Here is a 19172-nt window from a genome sequence, read left to right as displayed (position 1 = left end):
CCTCCACTCCAATCAGTTTATACAGTAACGAGCAGCATATTTCTCCCACTGTGTGTGTAACTGTCTAACGATCAACACATCTCATTAAGCCTGTGTACTGGTTCTACTCACTGTATCCACAACCATTATGACATCATCATCATCTGTTGTCAGGGAAGCTGTTTGCTCAGCAGAGCACAGTGATGCTTGTTAGTTCATCCCGGGTTATATTATCCCGGGTGATATCTGCAGTGACCTGTTGGCTTATTGGTTTTTATTGGTTCTGCTGGAGTGAAGACATTCCCCTGACTGAATTTAAACAGATCGTTTGGTCACTCTCCCCAGACTGAATTTAAACAGATCGTTAGGTCCCTCTCCCCTGACTGAATTTAAACAGATCGTTTGGTCCCTCTCCCCTGACTGAATTTAAACAGATCATTTGGTCCCTCTCCCCTGACTGAATTTAAACAGATCGTTTGGTCCCTCTCCCCTGACTGAATTTAAACAGATCGTTTGGTCCCTCTCCCCTGACTGAATTTAAACAGATCGTTTGGTCCCTCTCCCCTGACTGAATTTAAACAGATCGTTTGGTCCCTCTCCCCTGACTGAATTGAAACAGATCGTTTGGTCCCTCTCCCCTGACTGAATTTAAACAGATCGTTTGGTCCCTCTCCCCTGACTGAATTGAAACAGATCGTTTGGTCCCTCTCCCCTGACTGAATTTAAAAAGATAATTTGGTCCCTCTCCCCTGACTGAATTTAAACAGATCGTTTGGTCCCTCTCCCCTGACTGAATTTAAACAGATCGTTTGGTCCCTCTCCCCTGACTGAATTTAAACAGATCGTTTGGTCCCTCTCCCCTGACTGAATTTAAACAGATCGTTTGGTCCCTCTCCCCTGACTGAATTTAAACAGATCGTTTGGTCCCTCTCCCCTGACTGAATTTAAACAGATCGTTTGGTCCCTCTCCCCTGACTGAATTTAAACAGATCGTTTGGTCCCTCTCCCCTGACTGAATTTAAACAGATCGTTTGTTCCCTCTCCCCTGACTGAATTTAAACAGATCATTTGGTCCCTCTCCCCTGACTGAATTTAAACAGATCGTTTGGTCCCTCTCCCCTGACTGAATTTAAACAGATCGTTTGGTCCCTCTCCCTGACTGAATTTAAACAGATCGTTTGGTCCCTCTCCCTGACTGAATTTAAACAGATCGTTTGGTCCCTCTCCCCTGACTGAATTTAAACAGATCGTTTGGTCCCTCTCCCCTGACTGAATTTAAACAGATCGTTTGGTCCCTCTCCCCTGACTGAATTTAAACAGATCGTTTGGTCCCTCTCCCCTGACTGAATTTAAACAGATCGTTTGGTCCCTCTCCCTTGACTGAATTTAAACAGATCGTTTGGTCCCTCTCTCCTGACTGAATTTAAACAGATCGTTTGGTCCCTCTCCCCTGACTGAATTTAAACAGATCGTTTGGTCCCTCTCCCATGACTGTGCATTATTGAGTTGGGGCTGAACATAGTTCTAATAATTTGTACACTGCAAATTAACCACAACTCAAAAAGAGATTGTATTTGAAAATAACAATAATTTATTACCTTGATTACTCTGAGACAAGATGACATTTCTATTTTTTATTTGCGAGAATACTTAGAAACAGATTTCCTCAATTAAACTCATTTTATCTTAATTCCTATAGATTTTACAGTCTTTTTTTTTACCCAAAACTAACTGAATTGGCCAATGTAGGAGTACATTCCCATGGCTTCGTCCCAAGTGGCACAGACAGCCAGCTGAGTCTGGAATGTTGTCTCTATTGGCCATTCTGGGTCAGACAAGACTCACTTCCTGTTGCCCACTTTATAGGTGTCAAGTTGTGTATGGTTCACACTGCAGCTCGTTGCCCAAACTTGAAAAAGGCCTCTTTAAGGACTGAAGGACGCAAGGGACAACTCAATTTTCTTCTGACTTCTTTTATTTATTTAGTCAGTTAGTTCGTTTTTTAGTTAGCTAGTTAATTAGGTTGATAATCTTTAAAGGCAAAACACACAAAGAAATATACATTACTTCAAGTAAGGTCATTTCAAATTAAATATATAATTAAATAAATAAATATATCATCTCAATATTATCTAAATTATACTATATACTAAATTAGACAATTGGTCTCAATTCTCAACACAAATAAACACCTAACTGATGTCCATGTGCCAACCGGTTGAGTCTCCAGAATCCTAAATGAGCTGAATGTGTATGAATGAGAGTCTCCTCTTCCGTGAAGGACTTCCAGTGAAATGCTTTTTCACCAAACATTTCACCACCTGCTATCACAAAGGTGCACCAGTACATATGTTCCCCAGGGAAACACAAGCTAATGATGGGTTCCACAATGCATACACTCTTTCACCCCCTGCTGGTGTTTTATCTTTGAAATCAGTTGAAAATGTGAATCCCTTGAATATGAATACCTGTCTTTTGACGCAACAATAGGGAATAGTGTCCTTTCAGGATTCTGCTCATGTTCCTGGGCCATCTGTACCACTGCTCTCTCTGGCACTCTGTTAGCATCATAATGGAGATAGCTGCTCTGTCTGGCACTCTGTTAGCATCATAATGGAGATGGCTGATCTGTCTGGCACTCTGTTAGCATCATAATGGAGATAGCTGCTCTGTCTGGCACTCTGTTAGCATCATAATGGAGATGGCTGATCTGTCTGGCACTCTGTTAGCATCATAATGGAGATAGCTGCTCTGTCTGGCACTCTGTTAGCATCATAATGGAGATAGCTGCTCTGTCTGGCACTCTGTTAGCATCGTAATGGAGATAGCTGCTCTGTCTGGCACTCTGTTAGCATCATAAGGGAGATAGCTGCTCTGTCTGGCACTCTGTTAGCATCATAATGGAGATGGCTGATCTGTCTGGCACTCTGTTAGCATCATAATGGAGATAGCTGCTCTGTCTGGCACTCTGTTAGCATCGTAATGGAGATAGCTGCTCTGTCTGGCACTCTGTTAGCATCATAAGGGAGATAGCTGCTCTGTCTGGCACTCTGTTAGCATCATAACGGAGATAGCATCCATCCAACACAGCAACTACATAACACAGCAACCACATAACACAGTCGCAGTACATAACACAGCAACTACATAACACAGCAACTACATAACACAGCAACTACATAACACAGAAACTACATAGCACAGTCATAGTACATAACACAGCAACTACATAACACAGTCATTGTGCATAACACAGCAACTACATAACACAGTCATAGTACATAACACAGTCGTAGTACATAACACAGTCATAGTACATAACACAGTCATAGTACATAACACAGTCATAGGACTCTGCTGTCCTAGCTTCAGGGGGAAGATGGACAGGGACTCTGCTGTCCTAGCTTCAGGGGGAAGATGGACAGGGACTCTGCTGCCCTAGCTTTAGGGGGAAGATGGACAGGGACTCTGCTGGCCTAGCTTCAGGGGGAAGATGGACAGGGACTCTGCTGCCCTAGCTTCAGGGGGAAGATGGACAGGGACTCTGTTGTCCTAGCTTCAGGGGGAAGATAGACAGGGACTCTGCTGTCCTAGCTTCAGGGGGAAGATGGACAGGGACACTGCTGTCCTAGCTTCAGGGGGAAGATGGACAGGGACTCTGCTGTCCTAGCTTCAGGGGGAAGATGGACAGGGACTCTGCTGTCCTAGCTTCAGGGGGAAGATGGACAGGGACTCAGCTGTTATAGCTTCAGGGGGAAGATGGACAGGGACTCTGCTGGCCTAGCTTCAGGGGGAAGATGGACAGGGACTCTGCTGCCCTAGCTTCAGGGGGAAGATGGACAGGGACTCTGCTGTCCTAGCTTCAGGGGGAAGATGGACAGGGACTCTGCTGCCCTAGCTTCAGGGGGAAGATGGACAGGGACTCTGCTGTCCTAGCTTCAGGGGGAAGATGGACAGGGACTCTGCTGTTATAGCTTCAGGGGGAAGATGGACAGGGACTCTGCTGTCCTAGCTTCAGGGGGAAGATGGACAGGGACTCTGCTGTCCTAGCTTCAGGGGGAAGATGGACAGGGACTCTGCTGTTATAGCTTCAGGGGGAAGATGGACAGGGACTCTGCTGTCCTAGCTTCAGGGGGAAGATGGACAGGGACTCTGCTGCCCTAGCTTCAGGGGGAAGCTCATTCCACCGTCGGAGTGCCAGGACCGAGAAGGGCTGGTGTTGAATAACAGCATGTATTTTGATTAATACATTTTTCCCCCATCTTTTTATGATTATATGCACAGATGTCTGTGCCAGAAGATTTTCTGCTGTGCATATTTACTGGTTGAATTTAATATTTCCATAATTCGTATTATGGTAATTTCGTATTACCATATATCACTCCAGCAATGAATGGGATCTTTCCTCTAGTGATCCCTTACAGCTCAGGACCTGTATTCATACATCTCAGACTGCTGATCTGGGATCAGTGTTTTAGCTCATAAAGAGGGGATCTTTCCTCTAGTGATCCCTTACAGCTCAGGACCTGTATTCATACATCTCAGACTGCTGATCTGGGATCAGTGTTTTAGCTCATAAAGAGGGAATCTTTCCTCTAGTGATCCCTTACAGCTCAGGACCTGTATTCATACATCTCAGACTGCTGATCTGGGATCAGTGTTTTAGCTCATAAAGAGGGGATCTTTCCTCTAGTGATCCCTTAAAGCTCAGGACCTGTATTCATACATCTCAGACTGCTGATCTGGGATCAGTGTTTTAGCTCATAAAGAGGGGATCTTTCCTCTAGTGATCCCTTAAAGCTCAGGACCTGTATTCATACATCTCAGACTGCTGATCTGGGATCAGTGTTTTAGCTCATAAAAAGGGGCGGAGCTGAACCTGGACCACAACTCTTATTCTGAGATATTTTTTTTATCAAATCAAGTTTATTCGTCACACGCCCAGGTTTCTACAGTAGGTGTAGAGGAGACAGTGTAATGCTGACCTGCCACTGTTCCTCAACAGTACAGAATAATGTAGGTGTAGAGGAGACAGTGTAATGCTGACCTGCCACTGTTCCTCAACAGTACAGAATAATGTAGGTGTAGAGGAGACAGTGTAATGCTGACCTGTCACTGTTCCTCAACAGTACAGAATAATGTAGGTGTAGAGGAGACAGTGTAATGCTGACCTGCCACTGTTCCTCAACAGTACAGAATAATGTAGGTGTAGAGGAGACAGTGTAATGCTGACCTGTCACTGTTCCTCAACAGTACAGAATAATGTAGGTGTAGAGGAGACAGTGTAATGCTGACCTGCCACTGTTCCTCAACAGTACAGAATAATGTAGGTGTAGAGGAGACAGTGTAATGCTGACCTGTCACTGTTCCTCAACAGTACAGAATAATGTAGGTGTAGAGGAGACAGTGTAATGCTGACCTGCCACTGTTCCTCAACAGTACAGAATATTGTAGGTGTAGAGGAGACAGTGTAATGCTGACTGAATGTGATGTGTGGGAGCCGAGCAGCATTAGTTGTGGTTTTGGGGGATTTCATCACTGGTTATTTGCACATATCAGATTTGGGAGAAGACGGTGCTTAAAGTGCTTGGCCTCGTGCTTGCTGCGTGTCCCCATGTGGATGGGAAGTGGGGGGAAGTGGGGGGGTTTGGCTGAGAGGTACCTTTTACAAGGGTAAAGACTTAGTTTTTTCCAGAACTCTCAATTTCTAACATGTACAGTATGAACACAGAAGTTAATCATGCAGCTGATCAAATTACTTCTGGTTTTACTTCTGGGTTAACAGAGATAATACATTGATGAATGTAACCAAACCTTTTTTTTGTGCATTAAGGTTGTAACCATGGTATTTTCCTGTGTTAGCCTTGCAGGTTACGTGGAAGCCCTGGCCTGTCGTTGTGGGTTGGTGGGCCCAGACCTGAACCCCAAACAGGCTGACATGTGGCAGACAAGAGTTAGCACCCACAGTGTGAGTCTCTGTCTGATCTCTGAGAGGAGTACACACTGTCTGTCTGTCTGTCTGTCTGTCTGTCTGTCTGTCTGTCTGTCTGTCTGTCTGTCTGTCTGTCTGTCTGTCTGTCTGTCTGTCTGTCTGTCTGTCTGTCTGTCTGTCTCTCTGTCTCTCTGTCTCTCTGTGTCTCTCTCTCTGTGTCTCTGTGTCTCTCTGTCTCTCTCTGTGTCTCTCTGTGTCTCTCTGTCTCTCTCTCTCTGTCAGTCCTCTCTGTGTTGCTTACTTAGTGGATCTGATTGAATAGAGCCCTAAATCAGTCAGAAGTGTCCTACAGACTATGCTTTTGGTTGTGCAGCCATTTCACTGAAGACAGTATTTTATTTGTTAATCCAGCAGTCAGGCTAATAAAAAATACAAATAAACGTTCCTTCACAGTCTCTACAGTTTTTATTGGCCAAGAGTTGCGTGCAGGTTACGTACTTGTAGCACTGCATATTAAGGGCTTAGTGTTAGTATTAGTATTAGTGTTAGTATTACTATTAGTATTAGTGGTAGTATTACTATTAGTATTAGTGGTAGTATTACTATTAGTATTAGTGGTAGTATTAGTATTACTATTAGTGTTAGTATTACTATTAGTATTACTATAAGTGTTAGTATTAGTGTTAGTATTAGTGTTAGTATTAGTATTAGTGGTAGTATTACTATTAGTGTTAGTATTACTATTAGTATTATTGGTAGTATTAGTATTACTATTAGTGTTAGTATTAGTATTATTATTAGTATTAGTGTTAGTATTACTATTAGTGTTAGTGTTAGTATTAGTAGTAATATTACTATTAGTATTACTATTAGTATTAATATTACTATTAGTATTAGTATTAGTAGTAATATTACTATTAGTATTAGTATTAATATTACTATTAGTATTAGTGGTAGTATTAGTATTAGTATTAGTATTACTATTAGTATTAGTGGTAGTATTACTATTAGTATTAGTATTACTATTACTATTAGTATTACTATTAGTATTAGTATTAATATTACTATTAGTATTAGTATGAGGCATCAGAGTAGTAATGGGACGTTGTTTCTTGTTTTGTCTTCAGGGTAAAGCCATCGGAGTTGCCATCGGCTGCATCTTAGGGATGTTCCCGCTACTCTTCTTCAAAGATGAGAAGAAGAAGAAAGAGGCGGAAAGGGAGGGTAAAGATGGATCACTAACCTCCATCTCCACTGACAGCAGCAGCAGCAATTGAGACAACTTGACAGAAAGACTTACCTTCTCCGGAAGAGAGAGGACTTGGACTACCGCTATTTCACAACCTAACTACTGCATAATGAATAACCTCAATCTGTTTCTCCAGACAGACAGACCTTCCTAGGTAAACTAGATTACTAACACGACAGTGTAGGAAGCATGACTATTGATGTCAATTGTTGATGTCAATGTCTTAAATAGTTCCTCCTGCAACATTCAAAAGCAGTATGACGAAAAACAAGAACAACAATGATAAATACAAATGGACCACTCTTCCAACCATGTTTTCTGCTGCTTCTTTGGTTTTGGGGTTTTTGAGTTGGTGCAACTTTTATTTTTTGAGTTTGGTGTAACTTAGTTCTAATCAGTTAGCGGTGGCCAGGATGGATTCCTGGTGGACTACACTCAATTCAGTTCAATTGAACTTCAATATCCCTCAAGGGGGATATTCCTGCAACATCTGGAGTAAGTAATCAACATGCTGTGGGCTATTGTCTCTTTAGATTAGATGACAGTGTGAGGAGAGGACAAGGCCAGCTGCTATAGCTAGATAACACATTTACAGAAACTATTCAGTCTTCAGTTAGTATACTGGGGTTGGACCTTTCCTACTGGATTTCATTCCACCTTACTTTCCACTAGCGCTGCACTACACAGCTGAAATATAACACGGTTCTTATAGCAGCTTCTTCTAATGCTGACTTCAAGTCACCCAGAAATCATTCTGTGCTACATGTATTTGTATTTGAAAGTATCCATCCCTTTGTTTTGGAGGATTTGGTCTTTGAGTTTGAGTTGAGGAATTTGAGTAACTCTAAGGAGCCTGTGTAACTTGGGAGAGTTTTATATTAGTTGTCACTTTTAGATGTTTGGGACAGTGTACCCCCCAGAGACCCAGGCTTCACTCAGTCAACGAGACCAGATTTGGAAGGATGGTCCCATGAGACTAGGGTTGTATGGATACCAGGGGTCAGATTTGGAAGGATGGTCCCATGAGACTAGGGTTGTATGGATACCAGGGGTCAGATTTGGAAGGATGGTCCCATGAGACTAGGGTTGTATGGATACCAGGGGTCAGATTTGGAAGGATGGTCCCATGAGACTAGGGTTGTATGGATACCAGGGGTCAGATTTGGAAGGATGGTCCCATGAGACTAGGGTTGTATGGATACCAGGGGTCAGATTTGGAAGGATGGTCCCATGAGACTAGCGTAGTATGGATACCAGGGGTCAGATTTGGAAGGATGGTCCCATGAGACTAGCGTAGTATGGATACCAGGAGTAAGGGGTGTCACTCATTCCATGGCCCAGTGTCAGCTGTTTTTTTTAAGAACAATGAAGACCTAGACAACCAGGTGAGAGGAGTTCTTAACCAATTAAAACCTAGACAACCAGGTGAGGGGAGTTCCTAACTAACCAATTAAGACCTAGACAACCAGGTGAGAGGAGTTCATAACTAACCAATGAAGACCTAGCCAACCAGGTGAAGAGGGGAGTTCCTAACTAACCAATGAAGACCCAGACAACCAGGTGAGGGGAGTTCCTAACTAACCAATGAAGACCTAGACAACCAGGTGAGAGGAGTTCCTAACTAACCAATGAAGACCTAGACAACCAGGTGAGAGGAGTTCATAACTAACCAATGAAGACCCAGACAACCAGGTGAGGAGGGGAGTTCCTAACTAACCAATGAAGACCTAGACAACCAGGTGAGAGGAGTTCATAACTAACCAATGAAGACCCAGACAACCAGGTGAGGAGGGGAGTTCCTAACTAATCAGTGACCTTACTTGATCAATCAAGTACAAACGAGGAGCAAAAACCCGCAGACACTCGGCCCATAGACATAGAATGAGTCTGACCACGGTGGTATAGGTGGACAGCTGTAGTTTTATTGAGTGCAGGGCACATAATCCTACCACCAGAGGGCGTTGTGGAGCCAACTCACCCAAGCATGACTGTCTGTGTGCATTATCCACATGGCTTGGCCATTGGTTGTGGAAACTCTCGTCTTCACATGCATACGCCTGTAATCTGGTCTCTTATCTGGGTATTGAGCAGTATATGGAAAGCAAGCCTACTCACAGCCTCTAGAACTCTGTTGATATCAAATACACTAGGCTCCCCCATCTAGAACTCTGTTGATATCATATACACTAGGCTCCCCCATCTAGAACTCTGTTGATATCATATACACTAGGCTTCCACATCTAGAACTCTGTTGATATCATATACACTAGTCTTCCCATTCTAGAACTCTGTTGATATCATATATACTAGGCTCCCCCATCTAGAACTCTGTTGATATCATATACACTAGGCTTCCCCATCTAGAACTCTGTTGATATCATATACACTAGGCTTCCCCATCTAGAACTCTGTTGATATCATATACACTAGGCTTCCCCTTCTAGAACTCTGTTGATATCATATACACTAGGCTTCCCCATCTAGAACTCTGTTGATATCATATACACTAGGCTTCCCCATCTAGAACTCTGTTGATATCATATACACTAGGCTTCCCCATCTAGAACTCTGTTGATATCATATACACTAGACTTCCCCATCTAGAACTCTGTTGATATCATATACACTAGAGCTTCCCCTATCTAGAACTCTGTTGATATCATATACACTAGGCTTCCCCATCTAGAACTCTGTTGATATCATATACACTAGACTTCCCCATCTAGAACTCTGTTGATATCATATACACTAGGCTTCCCCATCTAGAACTCTGTTGATATCATATACACTAGGCTTCCCCATCTAGAACTCTGTTGATATCATATACACTAGGCTTCCCCATCTAGAACTCTGTTGATATCATATACACTAGACTTCCCCATCTAGAACTCTGTTGATATCATATACACTAGGCTCCCCCATCTAGAACTCTGTTGATATCATATACACTAGACTTCCCCATCTAGAACTCTGTTGAGTTGCAGTACAGTCCCAGTAACCTCCACTAGCAGTACAGTCCCAGTAACCTCCACTAACAGTACAGTCCCAGTAACCTCCACTAGCAGTACAGTCCCAGTAACCTCCACTAACAGTACAGTCCCAGTAACCTCCACTAACAGTACAGTCCCAGTAACCTCCACTAGCAGTACAGTCCCAGTAACCTCCACTAACAGTACAGTCCCAGTAACCTCCACTAACAGTACAGTCCCAGTAACCTCCACTAGCAGTACAGTCCCAGTAACCTCCACTAACAGTACAGTCCCAGTAACCTCCACTAGCAGTACAGTCCCAGTAACCTCCACTAACAGTACAGTCCCAGTAACCTCCACTAGCAGTACAGTCACAGTAACCTCCACTAGCAGTACAGTCCCAGTTATCTCCACTAACAGTACAGTCCCATTAACCTCGACTAGCAGTACAGTCCCAGTAACCTCCACTAGCAGTACAGTCCCAGTAACCTCCACTAGCAGTACAGTCCCAGTAACCTCCACTAACAGTACAGTCCCAGTAACCTCCACTAACAGTACAGTCCCAGTAACCTCCACTAACAGTACAGTCCCAGTAACCTCCACTAGCAGTACAGTCCCAGTAACCTCCACTAACAGTACAGTCCCAGTAACCTCCACTAACAGTACAGTCCCAGTAACCTCCACTAACAGTACAGTCCCAGTAACCTCCACTAACAGTACAGTCCCAGTAACCTCCACTAGCAGTACAGTCCCAGTAACCTCCACTAGCAGTACAGTCCCAGTAACCTCCACTAACAGTACAGTCCCAGTAACCTCCACTAACAGTACAGTCCCAGTAACCTCCACTAGCAGTACAGTCCCAGTAACCTCCACTAACAGTACAGTCCCAGTAACCTCCACTAAGCAGTACAGTCCCAGTAACCTCCACTAAGCAGTACAGTCCCAGTAACCTCCACTAACAGTACAGTCCCAGTAACCTCCACTAACAGTACAGTCCCAGTAACCTCCACTAACAGTACAGTCCCAGTAACCTCCACTAACAGTACAGTCCCAGTAACCTCCACTAACAGTACAGTCCCAGTAACCTCCACTAGCAGTACAGTCCCAGTAACCTCCACTAGCAGTACAGTCCCAGTAACCTCCACTAAGCAGTACAGTCCCAGTAACCTCCACTAGCAGTACAGTCCCAGTAACCTCCACTAGCAGTACAGTCCCAGTAACCTCCACTAGCAGTACAGTCCCAGTAACCTCCACTAACAGTACAGTCCCAGTAATCACTAAAGGCAGGCAGACGTGAACCTAGTACTAGTTAGTGTCAGGTCATCTGCCTGCCTTTATATCTATGGGTTTGTCCCAAATGGCACCCTTTTCCCGAAATAGCGCACTACTTTTTTCCAGAGCCCTATGGTGATTCATATTGATGCCTCATTCATTCACACTGAGGTTCCCTTATCTTCTGTCTGTTACGTTCTCTCTCTCTCTCTCTCTCTCTCTCTCTCTCTCTCTCTCTCTCTCCTCTCTCTCTCTCTCTCTGTTCTCTCTCTCTCTCTCTCTCTCTCTCTCTCTGTTTCTCTCTCTCTGTCTCTCTCTCTCTCTGTTTCTCTCTCTCTCTGTTTCTCTCTCTCTCTCTCTCTGTTTCTCTCTCTCTGTCTCTCTCTCTCTCTGTTTCTCTCTCTCTGTTTCTCTCTCTGTGTTTCTCTCTCTCTGTCTCTCTCTCTCTGTTTCTCTCTCTCTGTTTCTCTCTCTCTGTCAGCCTCCTTCAGTGATTATTAAAGCAGTTGTATTCTGAGACAGACGGTATACTACCTTTGGGAACAGATTGTTTTAGAGGTACTGTGTGAGATGAGAGAGGGAGGGAGAGGGAGGGAGAGAGAGGGAGAGAGAGAGGAGAGAGAGAGAGAGAAAAGGAGACAGAGACAGACAGAGAGAGACCATGAGAAGACCTATAAATTAGAAGGAAAATAAACGCACACCTATTAAGGCGAGGTGCTGGCTAGCGGAGTAGAAAACTGGAAAATAAGGGAGAGCCGCACACCCTAGGAGCTCAGATGCAAAAATGTAATGTCCAACGTTTCCACAGCCAAGCTGATACCCTGATGAAGACAGCTTGGCTGATGAAGACAGCATGGCTGTCGAAACGTTGGATATTACATTTTTGCATCTGAGCTCCTAGGGTTATTTTCAAGACCTATAATTTAGCCACAGAGGATCAATAGCTTCTGTTTTTAATTGCCTAGCTGTGGATTGTAGCTCAATAACAAGAGGTATCCTATAGTCGGGAACGTGCGGCAAATCTGTCAGTGGGAAAAACAGCACGCAGACAAAAACAGGCCTTTCGCAATATTTCAAATACAATCGAATACAATGGCTCCTGCTGAAAACACTCTGCTGTAGGCTGCCAACATATTAGATCAACTTCCAAATATTGTTTTACAAAAGAGAGAGAGAGAGAAGCTTTTGGCACGAGCCCATCGACCATCACCAGCCAGTGAGCTGTGCATCATGGGGGGTGAGTCAGTGAAACTGGAAGGCATTATTAGGACTGTCATTTCCTCCTCCTATTGTAACCTACAACATGTCTCCACACACCGAGGCCTGGGCTAGTGATGGATTCAAGACACGGAGGTTTTTATTCATCTCAGATTCTCATTTTGTCAGTGTCAAAGTAGCCTGCCGTTTCCATCATTTGTGCTGTATAAAAAAAAATATTCTGTCAAAGTCTCCAGTCATGTAAATAGATGTAATGTAATGCATTTATAAAAGGCCAACATCTTCCCCAGACCCTTGGCTACTAAAAATGTTCCCCATGTGTGCAACTTGTGTAAGTGCCTCTACTCTACTGCTATATGCCACAACGCAAATGTGATGATATGCATTAAATGCTTTATTATAAAGGTGATTTCTCTCTCTCCTGCGTTCTGCTACCTCAGAACTCCCCAGGACAACCCCCTCTAGCACTCACTTTTTTTGTTCTGGCGCCTCCCAATATACAAATTAAGCACTGGTCTGAAGATATTATTAAAAATGTAAAAGAAAGTTATTCTTGTGATTTTGAAGGAAACTGTTAAGCACAAAGATCTCATTAGGAAGGAAGGAAGCGTTGTATTTATCTAATCCCTTTGTGTTTGGTCATTCTTAATGAGTTTCAACTCAACAAAGGACTGATTATCATTCTAGTTTCTGTAGAAGAAAACAAACTCAGTTATTGTAACACTATGATGCAGAACTGAGCATTAAAATGTGGTTTTTGCTTTAAATGACATTTTATATTGGCATGATTTGGATTGTATTTATTTTATACAGATGTTATTATGATGTTCGATCCTACAGAGCGATTGAAGGGTCTGTGTTAAGTAGGAAAAGGTATTCAGTAATGATTTATTTTGTTACATTGTGAGGCAGATTGACCCTGAAATGCTGAATATATCCTTTGCATGTACTGTAGAATGAAGAAGCTGTACCTGTTACACTGTCACAAACAACCTCCTCCATTTTGGACTTTCAGAATACGGAAAACATCTTCTCCCATCATTCCAATGGAAATGCTCTGTTTTATTTTGGGGATAACTCGATAACGCCGTAGCTGCATGCTAATCATGAAACTAATTGATCATTTTAATTGTTAGGCTGAGTGAAACGTTGGACTTTTAGTAAATCTGTAAATACAACAGTAGAGCACATAACAACAGGTTTATTTGGGGGGGACTAAGTCACTTCATTGTTTAGTAGCAATAAACATCTTCAAACTCCCTATTTGGTGTAGTAACATGGCAGTGCCTCTGTATTCTACACAGTGAACATGTCAACCTTTTTGTTCAGATGAGTGATTTCATCATTAGATGTGACTGTTCTTACTTAATGTTCTACGTTGGGCTTCATAACAGAACCACTGTTATCCTTTTTTGGAATGTGCTGGTTGACAATAATCAATGTTGCATTTCTACAAGCAATTCACCAAAACACATTTTATTTTTTGTATTTATGTTTTTATGAACTTTACTAGCTTTACTGTAAAACCATTATCCACGTTATGTTTTGGAGATCTGTTTGGGAGATCTGTTTGTGCTTCAGCCATAATGGCACGAAATATCGATAGTCAGAGGAGTAGGCTAAAGAACACACAGATCTGGGACCTGGCTATAAACAAACACATCGTCTGCGCTCCAAATGGCATCCTATTCCTTATTTAGTACACTACTTAAGAGACCTCGGGGCCACGGTCAAAGGTAAGTAGCCTTGCACAAGCCCAAACGGCTCATAGAACCAGGTGCCAATCTCCTGTTACTGTAGTGAGGCAGCTTGATGTACCAGGACACCCCCTGGACAGGACACTAGTCTATATCCTGTTCCTGTAGTGAGACAGCTTGATGTACCAGTACACCCCCTGGACAGGACACTAGTCTATCTGCTGTTACTGTAGTGAGGCAGCTTGATGTACCAGTACACCCCCTGGACAGGACACTAGTCTATCTCCTGTTACTGTAGTGAGACAGCTTGATGTACCAGTACACCCCCTGGACAGGACACTAGTCTATCTCCTGTTTCTGTAGTGAGACAGCTTGATGTACCAGTACACCCCCTGGACAGGACACTAGTCTATCTCCTGTTACTGTAGTGAGACAGCTTGATGTACCAGTACACCCCCTGGACAGGACACTAGTCTATCGCAGGGTCTTACCCCCAATCTAGCTCCTTAATGCTGAGGGCCAAGCAGAGACTCATTGGGTTCCATTTTTACAGTCTTTGGTGTGACTCAGCCGGCGATGGAATTCCCAACCTTCCAATCTCAGGGCGGACACTCTACCCACTAGGCCACTGAGTTGGTCAAACGTCATATACTGTAAATGGAAAAGGGTGCCATTTGGGATACACTCCTCTTCCTCCTCCTCTTCCTCCTCTTCCTCAATAACTACCTACAGACTGTACTACAGGATGCTGCTGTCTGATAGACACAGCACACAACCCATTCCTCAAGGACCATCTCAGTAGAGATATCTCTGATACAGACACAACCCATTCCTCAAGGACCATCTCAGTAGAGATATATCTGATACAGACACAACCCATTCCTCAAGGACCATCTCAGTAGAGATATCTCTGATACAGACACAACCCATTCCTCTACGACCATCTCAGTAGAGATATCTCTGATACAGACACAACCCATTCCTCAAGGACCATCTCAGTAGAGACATCTCTGATACAGACACAACCCATTCCTCTACGACCATCTCAGTAGAGACATCTCTGATACAGACACAACCCATTCCTCTAGGACCATCTCAGTAGAGATATCTCTGATACAGACACAACCCATTCCTCAAGGACCATCTCAGTAGAGATATCTCTGATACAGACACAACCCATTCCTCAAGGACCATCTCAGTAGAGATATCTCTGATACAGACACAACCCATTCCTCTACGACCATCTCAGTAGAGACATCTCTGATACAGACACAACCCATTCCTCTAGGACCATCTCAGTAGAGACATCTACCCATGTTATAATCATGAGGTTATCCATGTATTATAATCTGTTTATGTAAAAAGAAGATATTACAGACACATGCAATCTATTGTAATTTACATCTACAGACACACATGCAATCTATTGTAATTTAAATCCTGAGGTTGAAAGTGTAAATGAAGAACGTCCAATACAATGACAGTGTTTCTCTGTGTTGTCATTTTGTCTTTTTTATCTTTTAACTTCCATCTATTTGGTGCATGACTGTCTGCTTGGCCAGTCTCCTCGTGACTGTCTGCTTGGCCAGTCTCCTACTGACTGTCTGCTTGGCCAGTCTCCTCGTGACTGTCTGCTTGGCCAGTCTCCTACTGACTGTCTGCTTGGCCAGTCTCCTCGTGACTGTCTGCTTGGCCAGTCTCCTCCTGACTGTCTGCTTGGCCAGTCTCCTCGTGACTGTCTGCTTGGCCAGTCTCCTCGTGACTGTCTGCTTGGCCAGTCTCCTCGTGACTGTCTGCTTGGCCAGTCTCCTCGTGACTGTCTGCTTGGCCAGTCTCCTCATGACTGTCTGCTTGGCCAGTCTCCTCGTGACTGTCTGCTTGGCCAGTCTCCTCCTGACTGTCTGCTTGGCCAGTCTCCTCGTGACTGTCTGCTTGGCCAGTCTCCTCCTGACTGTCTGCTTGGCCAGTCTCCTCATGACTGTCTGCTTGGCCAGTCTCCTCATGACTGTCTGCTTGGCCAGTCTCCTCGTGACTGTCTGCTTGGCCAGTCTCCTACTGACTGTCTGCTTGGCCAGTCTCCTCATGTCTGTCTGCATGGCCAGTCTCCTCCTGACTGTCTGCTTGGCCAGTCTCCTCATGACTGTCTGCTTGGCCAGTCTCCTCATGACTGTCTGCTTGGCCAGTCTCCTCGTGACTGTCTGCTTGGCCAGTCTCCTACTGACTGTCTGCTTGGCCAGTCTCCTCCTGACTCTCTGCTTGGCCAGTCTCCTCCTGACTGTCTGCTTGGCCAGTCTCCTCGTGACTGTCTGCTTGGCCAGTCTCCTCGTGACTGTCTGCTTGGCCAGTCTCCTCCTGACTGTCTGCTTGGCCAGTCTCCTCCTGACTGTCTGCTTGGCCAGTCTCCTCATGTCTGTCTGCTTGGCCAGTCTCCTCGTGACTGTCTCCTTGGCCAGTCTCCTCGTGACAATCTGCTTGGCCAGTCTCCTCATGACTGTCTGCTTGGCCAGTCTCCTCGTGACTGTCTGCTTGGCCAGTCTCCTACTGACTGTCTGCTTGGCCAGTCTCCTCGTGACTGTCTGCTTGGCCAGTCTCCTCGTGACTGTCTGCTTGGCCAGTCTCCTCGTGACTGTCTGCTTGGCCAGTCTCCTCCTGACTGTCTGCTTGGCCAGTCTCCTCCTAACTGTCTGCTTGGCCAGTCTCCTCCTAACTGTCTGCTTGACCAGTCTCCTCGTGACTGTCTGCTTGGCCAGTCTCCTCGTGACTGTCTGCTTGGCCAGTCTCCTCGTGACTGTCTGCTTGGCCAGTCTCCTACTGACTGTCTGCTTGGCCAGTCTCCTCATGACTGTCTGCTTGACCAGTCTCCTCATGACTGTCTGCTTGGCCAGTCTCCTCGTGACTGTCTGCTTGGCCAGTCTCCTCATGACTGTCTGCTTGGCCAGTCTCCTCGTGACTGTCTGCTTGGCCAGTCTCCTCCTAACTGTCTGTTTGGCCAGTCTCCTCCTGACTGTCTCCTTGGCCAGTCTCCTCGTGACTGTCTGCTTGGCCAGTCTCCTCGTGACTGTCTGCTTGGCCAGTCTCCTCCTGACTGTCTGCTTGGCCAGTCTCCTCCTAACTGTCTGCTTGGCCAGTCTCCTCCTAACTGTCTGCTTGACCAGTCTCCTCGTGACTGTCTGCTTGGCCAGTCTCCTCGTGACTGTCTGCTTGGCCAGTCTCCTCGTGACTGTCTGCTTGGCCAGTCTCCTCCTGACTGTCTGCTTGGCCAGTCTCCTCATGACTGTCTGCTTGACCAGTCTCCTCATGACTGTCTGCTTGGCCAGTCTCCTCGTGACTGTCTGCTTGGCCAGTCTCCTCGTGACTGTCTGCTTGGCCAGTCTCCTCGTGACTGTCTGCTTGGCCAGTCTCCTCCTGACTGTATGCTTGGCCAGTCTCCTACTGACTGTCTGCTTGGCCAGTCTCCTCGTGACTGTCTGCTTGGCCAGTCTCCTCACGACTGTCTGCTTGGCCAGTCTCCTCCTGACTGTCTGCTTGGCCAGTCTCCTCATGACTGTCTGCTTGGCCAGTCTCCTCCTGACTGTCTGCTTGGCCAGTCTCCTCGTGACTGTCTGCTTGGCCAGTCTCCTACTGACTGTCTGCTTGGCCAGTCTCCTCGTGACTGTCTGCTTGGCCAGTCTCCTCGTGACTGTCTGCTTGGCCAGTCTCCTCAGACAACTCTCTCCATACTTTCACCTGATCTAGAATTGCTCCAGAGGAGCAGCAGTCATAACAGACTAAACATTATGAATCAGTCTCTCTATGTTCCTAGTGGCTCGGCGAGTCATCTTCAAAGTAGGTCAAAGGCATTGTCTATGACTACTGGGTATTTTGGGGCTTCAGTTGGCTCTGTGTTTCAAAACACTCCCTGTACATGTGATGCTCAGCCAGGACTCAGCCAAGACTCAGCCAGGACTCAGCCAAGACTCAGCCAAGACTCAGCCAGGATTCAGCCAAGACTCAGCCAAGACTCAGCCAAGACTCAGCCAGGACTCAGGAGAAGTAAACAAGAGCTGGTGTTGTCTGTCTGCTGCCTGGTGAGGGGTGGTCCTGTCATAGTAATGGACGATGTGGTCTCTCTCTCTATGTATATATATATATACCCCATTTCTCTCTCTCTCTCTATACCCTCTCTCTCTATATATATATATACAGTATATATACACTGCTCCAAAACTGCCATAAAAAAAGCCAGACTACGGTTTGCAACTGCACATGGGGACAAAGGTTGTACTTTTTGGAGAAATGTCCTCTGGTCTGATGAAACACAAATAGAACTGTTTGGCCATAATGACCATCTTTATGTTTGGAAGAAAAGGGGGAGGCTTGTAAGCCGAAGACACCATCCCAACCGTGAAGGACGGGGGTGGCAGCATCATGTTGTGGGGGTGCTTTGCTGCAGGAGGGACTGGTGCACTTCACAAAATAGATGGCGTCATGAGGTAGGAAAATTATGTGGATATATTGAAGCAACATCTCAAGACATCAGTCAGGAGGTTAAAGCTTGGTCGCAAATGGGTCTTCCAAATGGACAATGACCCCAAGCATACTTCCAAAGTTGAGGCAAATGGCTTAAGGACAACAAAGTCAAGGTATTGGAGTGGTCATCACAAAGCCCTGACCTCAATCCTATAGAACATTTGTGGGCAGAACTGAAAAAGCGTGTGTGAGCAAGGAGGCCTACAAACCTGAATGGGCCAAAATTCACCCAACTTATTGTGGGAAGCATGCGGAAGGCTACCCAAAACGTTTGACCCAAGTTAAACAATTTAAAGGCAATGCTACCAAATACTAATTGAGTGTATGTAAACTTCTGACCCACTGGG

General features: G+C 45.0%; 1 protein-coding gene across 1 annotated transcript in view; it reads left to right on the top strand.

Moving 5' to 3' along the window:
• Window positions 1-9792, top strand: part of LOC106598774 (transmembrane protein 65) — a 101754-nt gene extending 91962 nt beyond the window's left edge. Inside the window, exons 7-8 of the mRNA XM_082959168.1 lie at window positions 5842-5947; window positions 7039-9792. Of these exons, the coding sequence (XP_082815294.1) occupies window positions 5842-5947; window positions 7039-7188 (256 nt within the window). The 3' untranslated portion in view covers window positions 7189-9792. The remainder of the gene's footprint in view (window positions 1-5841; window positions 5948-7038) is intronic.
• The last annotated feature ends 9380 nt before the right edge of the window (window positions 9793-19172 follow it).

The sequence above is a fragment of the Salmo salar genome, chromosome 02 (assembly GCF_965601325.2).
Source record: "Salmo salar chromosome 02, fSalSal1, whole genome shotgun sequence".
Lineage (NCBI taxonomy): Eukaryota > Metazoa > Chordata > Actinopteri > Salmoniformes > Salmonidae > Salmo > Salmo salar.
Note: the sequence above shows the minus strand (reverse complement) of the source record. Positions and strands in the feature narration are given on the sequence as shown.